This window comes from Gymnoscopelus braueri, assembly GCF_963280865.1.
Source record: "Gymnoscopelus braueri genome assembly, chromosome: 15".
Lineage (NCBI taxonomy): Eukaryota > Metazoa > Chordata > Actinopteri > Myctophiformes > Myctophidae > Gymnoscopelus > Gymnoscopelus braueri.
Genome location: NC_137620.1, coordinates 22,575,231 through 22,581,230, shown reverse-complemented (window position 1 = coordinate 22,581,230; position 6,000 = coordinate 22,575,231). Strand labels below are relative to the sequence as shown.

Genomic DNA, 6,000 nt, shown 5'->3' with positions numbered 1-6,000 from the left:
AGCCATGTTTCTCCACCTAAATTACAGCAAGGCTCCAACACCTGTGATGGTTTCAACAGAGCGCCCATCTGTGACAGGAAATAGCTGCTCCAACCAGTATAAGGGGCCTTGGTGACAATGCATACAGTATGCTGTACTACTAATGACAATGCCAATGCACCATATTCACATGGCCGTTGTGTGAATATGGTAAATAGTGTTCATCATTGTGTTCTGCATAAAGTCCTGCAGCCATAACAGTTTGGATTGTAGGATGCTTCATTTAGAAACGGCTTTGGTACTAAGAGCAGATGATTGAAGTTCAGTTGCTTCTGAGAGTATGTAGTACATAGATAGCAGAATACAATCCTAAACTTGCCTTGAATTACTTACTAGTAGACGGTACATAACTATTGTGATGAAAAAGTCAACACAAAATGACAGTAACTCCATGAATGTCCCTCTTGGGGACATTGTTTTGGTCCCCATGAGGAAAAGTGTCATGTGTAGGGTTACAAAATATTTAGGGTTAGGGTTACATTGCTGAAAAGGAATTAGGGTTATGATGGGGCATTTAGGGGTTAAGTTTATGGTTAGGGTGAGGAGTTAGTGCTTGGGTAAGGCAAAATGATTTTGTGTTAGGGTTACGTCGTGGTTGTGGTTAGGTTAAGGTCAGAGTTAAGTTGGTCCAGCCTGCTAAGCAAACCTCCAAAGTGCAAACTCTGTCCCTCCAAAGTGGATGGATACGAAGGGTAGTAGTGGTGGGCGTGTCCAGACGGTCACACAACAGAGTAATGAAAAATCTAGTTAAATCGAATGAAAGTTAGAAAAACTCAATGCGTCATTGCATTTAAGATACACAGCACCTTATTTAGGCACGGCAATAACAATAAACAACAACCAATCAATCAGCACCATGGACAGCAGCCGTGGCCACAGTTATTCCCCCGTTCCCCAAAGTATTGGGTTTGCCTCTCATTTCCAAAACAAAAGTTGTTGTTGTGTTGTGTATACTGTTTCTCATGATGTGGTTTAGGCCCTAGTGGTCTTCATTCAAAGCGGGTGGTTGCCATTTGTTGTTATCTAAGAACACACAACAATGTGCTGACACAGCAGTACAGGGACAGAGAAAGTGGTGAGAACGGCCAGGCTCAGAGTGGTGTCACGGCAGCTGCCTACTTAATAAATGGATTTTTCTCAAAATCAATCCCGTGGGCCAGATTGGACTGCTTGAAAGTGGGGGGTGGGGGACAAAATGTCCCGTGGTGTAACCCCTATTCCTAATAATAAGTAACAGGCACGAATACGTGGAAGCCAACAGTGAATGGTGTGGCCATTAAGCCACATACTGTAGCACTGCCTAACAACGGCAATTTACGTTGAAGTTTGTCTATAACTATAACTGTCCTGACTGGTATTGTATGCTCGAGGCCTTCTTCAATGTTCTTGAAAATTGGTTTTGATGTCCCCACAAAGATAATAAGACAAACGTGTGTGTGTGTGTGTGTGTGTGTGTGTGTGTGTGTGTGTGTGTGTGTGTGTGTGTGTGTGTGTGTGTGTGTGTGTGTGTGTGTGTGTGTGTGTGTGTGTGTGTGTGTGTGTGTGTGTGTGTGTGTGTGTGTGTGTGTGTGCTGCTAGGGTCCAAGATCAGCACTCACGTCGGCTCCTCGGTTGCAGTGATTTCTTCCTCCAGTTCTATTGCCTGTTTATGCCACACCGGCTTTGCCTCCACTGGGAGCTTCTCTGTAACAATCAAAAAAAGAGCAGGTAGACATTCACATCTCACAGTGAAATACTGAAGCCCTGCTTGTTGAGTGTAGTGACTTTGCATAAGTGTATAATGTTTTGCATTCAGAAGGGGCATCGGGGTCAAAATTGACCAGTTCTCTGTGAGGGGTGAAAGTACTGTGTATACTGTCATCATTTCGTTTGACATTATCAGAGATTTGATACAAGGACAAAAGGTGAGAAGCTAAGGGTGCCTCATTGTGTGGTAAAGAAGGAGAAATGTTAACTGCATAGAACACAAGTGAGACATGGCTCTGTGCAGCTGCTGCAGTTCTGTAAAGCTCAGTGTAGCCTTGTCTATGAATGTATTTCAACAACCTCGGTCAGATCCTGCCAAAATTCACCGCATGACCCCATACGGCACTCTCCATAAAGCCATGGTTATCCATTGAATTAGGCTAATGGTGTTGCTCTTCATTCCATAGTTTTCTACACAGAGGAATTTTAACCTTAGCGTCCCTATTCTAGGCATGTCATAATAGGAGAACAATTGGCAAAAATAGGCAAACATTCTGAAAAAATAGCTGATCTACTAGCTCGCAATACAACACACTGTGAGCTTGTAGATACTTTCAGCGAACAGATTTGGTGTAGGAAAATATGGGGACCAAGTACGGACTCTGAGGGGACTACGGTCAACAAAGTATATGATGTTTAAGTGGTTAATCATGTCAGAGTAATTTATCCCCCCAAAAGATATATTAAGAATGGTTGCACTGGTCTTCTTCTGAGATGCCATTGGTCAACATCAACCATGTGGTTTTCTTCTGTGGTTTCATTGGTCGATTGATAAAATCGCAGAAGCGCAGCCATTATAATCTTTGTTGGATCAATGCATTGCTCTGGTAATGATTAAAATATCTCTGTATAGAAAACATAACCGTATTATGGAATCTTTGGAATAAACCAGTCTCATATATGAGGCCAGTTCATCGGGTAGCGAGTGGTGCAAACACATAGGAATACAGAAGGAGCGAGTGCATTCTCCGGCAGCGGCAACAGCCGCGGAACTTCCGCGGTAACTGCCGGTGGAGGAGCGGCAGCTCCCGGCAGTGACTGCCGGCGGTGGAGCGGCGGAGCAGCGGAACTGCCGCGGAAACTGCCGGTGGAGGAGCGGCAGCAGCGGAACTGCCGCGGAAACTGCCGGTGGAGGAGCGGCAGCAGCGGAACTGCCGGTGGAGGAGCGGCAGTCAACTTATTTTTTCCGCCGATAAAGTATAGTTTTGGACCATGACAGAGGCGCGCCGAATCAGCAGACCTTGAGGCCAAGGAGTCGCGCCCGAGCGCCTCCAGGCGCGAGTGCCCGCGACGACCGGCCGATGGTCTGCTATTCGACTAAGCGCCGTCCGAGTTATGTACCGATAGGCACAGAATCGTAAATAATATTGGTGGGGACTGCGTTACACAAACGCAGCACACTCCCAAAGCTCGCGCCGCCGGCAGCTCCGCGGAGCTGCCTCGGCAGCAGCCGCTGCCGGAAAATGCACTCGCTGTCCCTCTAGGAATAACATTCTTACAGTATACGACCATTCAATACTAAATACAGAAATGGATACAGAAACAAAACCGTAAGGTACATAGAATAAAAGCAACCACAAAGTGCCATGTGTTAACACCAGCCTACAGTACCTATGGGCTTGTAGCAGGGCACAGTGACCAGGCACTCCTCTTTAATATGGGGCTTGGTAGTGGGGCTGCAGCCCCCCGCGTGAAGACCCCTGTGGTCGATACACAGCACCACCCTGTAGCGTAAGCCCTGGCCACAGGTCACTGTGCACTAGTGGGGAGAGGAAAGAAAATATGGCAGTGGTTAGGGGGTTATAGCTGATGTTGCATAATGTGCAAGTTCACGAAAACAGTTCACTTATTTATTTTTAGAGATGAGCACAGGGGCTGTTGCAATAACCTTTTTCAGGTGTGTCCCCTTAAAGTTAAAAGGCTGAGAGCAACATCCTCTATTTTGTTATTATGTTCAAGTTCAGTGGGCTGGATAGGATCATACTAAATAATGTATCTTCAGTGACAGGACTTTGTCTTCATGCTTATCCACAGCGTCCCTATTCGGCGAAAATAGCCAATCAACATAGTTGACTCCCTAAAGCCTCTGCTTGTGTCTGATCTAGGAGAGGGAACCTTCAAACACTGATGAAGAAGTCATGGGGGACATCTATGTGACATCTCTCTGGTATGTCTATGGTATGTCGGTGGAGAGCAGCCAATCGCGTGCCGGCTTTCCTGCAAGACAGTGAGCTAGCCAACTCCACAGGTGGTGTTGAATCATGCTTCCAGCTAAAACCATCTTGATAACCTTTGTGTGTGTGTGTGTGTGTGTGTGTGTGTGTGTGTGTGTGTGTGTGTGGGTGTGTGTGTGTGTGTGTGTGTGTGTGTGTGTGTGTGTGTGTGTGTGTGTGTGTGTGTGTGTGTGTGTGTGTGTGTGTGTGTGTGTGTGTGTGTGTGTGTGTGTGTGTGTGTGTGTGTGTGTGTGCGTGCGTGCGCGCGTGTGCATGCACGTGCGTGTGTGCATGTGTGCACGTGTTTGGGGCACGCGGCAAGACGAGGACTCAAAATGTGCACTGTTGACTTTTAGTTTTTAATTAAAGCTTTGTGAGTTTTGGATGGCGGCTGGGCCAGACAGGACACGGGTGAGCGGTAAAAGAGAGGCTACTGGTGGTAATGATATGGGATGGCTCTGTTTTAACACACGTTTACTTTAGTGGTTACAAGTGTTGCTGTTATGTTGAGAACGCCACTTGCGGATTAAAAAGGAAAACACCAGTGGAATTACAGGTCAAAATGTTCAGAGACTGTATATTTTTGTTTCACACTCCTGGCTTAACCACTTGGCATTCCTTTTTTGGGTCTGTAATTAAAGGCAAAAAACTTCAAAAAGTTTCAAAGATTTTCACAATTTCAAATACTAGGCTGATGCCTGTTTGGAACGATGCCTGTTCGCATGCTCCTCTGGTTATGCAACAACCGCTGTACCTGTTGTAACCGTTGTACCCTTGTCAGAGTACGTGGCCGTATCCATTATTAGTGGCGTGTGGAACTGAGAGGAATAGCATGTTCCTTCACATGCGTTACACCCTCCCGGTCAGGTGAAAAGAAGTCGGAGGAGACGCGTTTTCGTCTACACCCTCCCTAAGACCAGCCAGTAGGGGTCAGCAGTGAGGGGGGGGGGGGCATTGCAGAAAAACAAAAGTCATCAACATCTCTCCTGGAGTTCACTATATAGTTCTCTAGTGAACTTCACTATAGTCCTCTACATACTGTAGAACTCCCTCTATAAAAGTAGGGAGTAGTGATGAGTGAATGATTTTGGACTAGTATCTATGTGATTTACAGCACACCATTACTTTAACCATTAACGTATAACGTGGATTTCAATTTTGAGTTCGACATGTGGCTCAAAGAATACCCAACGGGAAACATGAAAACTACTGTAAATGTTCCAATTAAAACAAAGCAAAAACGGAAAGAGAAGGTAACATACGGGAGACCATTCCTGTGCCAGCCACGTGGGGCAGTCATAGGTGTTGCACGGCTGCATGATGGCCGTCTTAGGTGAGTAGAGACACTTCCATTCCTCTGTGGGGGTGATGACACCCTGCATGTCTTCCTCCACACAGGACACTGAGCGACTCTGGATCCCCCCGCCGCAAGAAGTGGAACAGGCCGTCCAGGGACTGCTCTCCCATCTGATAGGGTAAGGAGGGTAAGGTCAGAGTTCAAGGGCCAAATGACTGACTGAATATTTGATAATTGACCGTGTACTAATACAGTATGCTATAGAGGAATGGTAGCTGCCTGAATATGTGTGGTGTGTGTGTGAGAGTGTGAGTGTGAGTGTGAGTGTGAGTGTGAGTGTGCGTGTTCGTGTGCGTGTGTGTATGTGTGTGTGTGCGTGTGCGTGCGTGCGTGCGTGTGCGTGCGCGCATGTGTGTGTGTGTGTCTGTGTGTGTGTGTGTGTGTGTGCACACACGTATGTGTGTGTGTGTGTGTGTGTGTGTGTGTGTGTGTGTGCGTGTGTATGTGTGTGGTGAGCATGTATCACTGACTTCATCTCATGGTAATTAGCAATACATACCGAGGCAGGGGGTGATAGAGGTCATATGGCATGATTTGCTTGTAGCCATCACTAAAAAACACAGATGCGATAAAGGAAATTAAGATTCAAGACCATGCCTCGTGCTACAGCCAGAACACTGCGCGACCTCCAATGAGTAATGTCTG

General features: G+C 46.5%; 1 protein-coding gene across 3 annotated transcripts in view; it reads right to left on the bottom strand.

The window, feature by feature from the left end:
* Positions 1-6,000, bottom strand: part of LOC308101810 (ADAMTS-like protein 1) — a 137,642-nt gene that overhangs the window by 21,158 nt on the left and 110,484 nt on the right. For all 3 annotated transcript variants that reach the window (XM_080451291.1, XM_080451292.1, XM_080451293.1), the window contains 4 exons: positions 5,855-5,905; positions 5,261-5,465; positions 3,397-3,544; positions 1,638-1,722 (listed from right to left, as the gene is read on the bottom strand). In XM_080451291.1, coding sequence (XP_080307417.1) covers positions 1,638-1,722; positions 3,397-3,544; positions 5,261-5,465; positions 5,855-5,905 — 489 coding nt within the window. The remainder of the gene's footprint in view (positions 1-1,637; positions 1,723-3,396; positions 3,545-5,260; positions 5,466-5,854; positions 5,906-6,000) is intronic.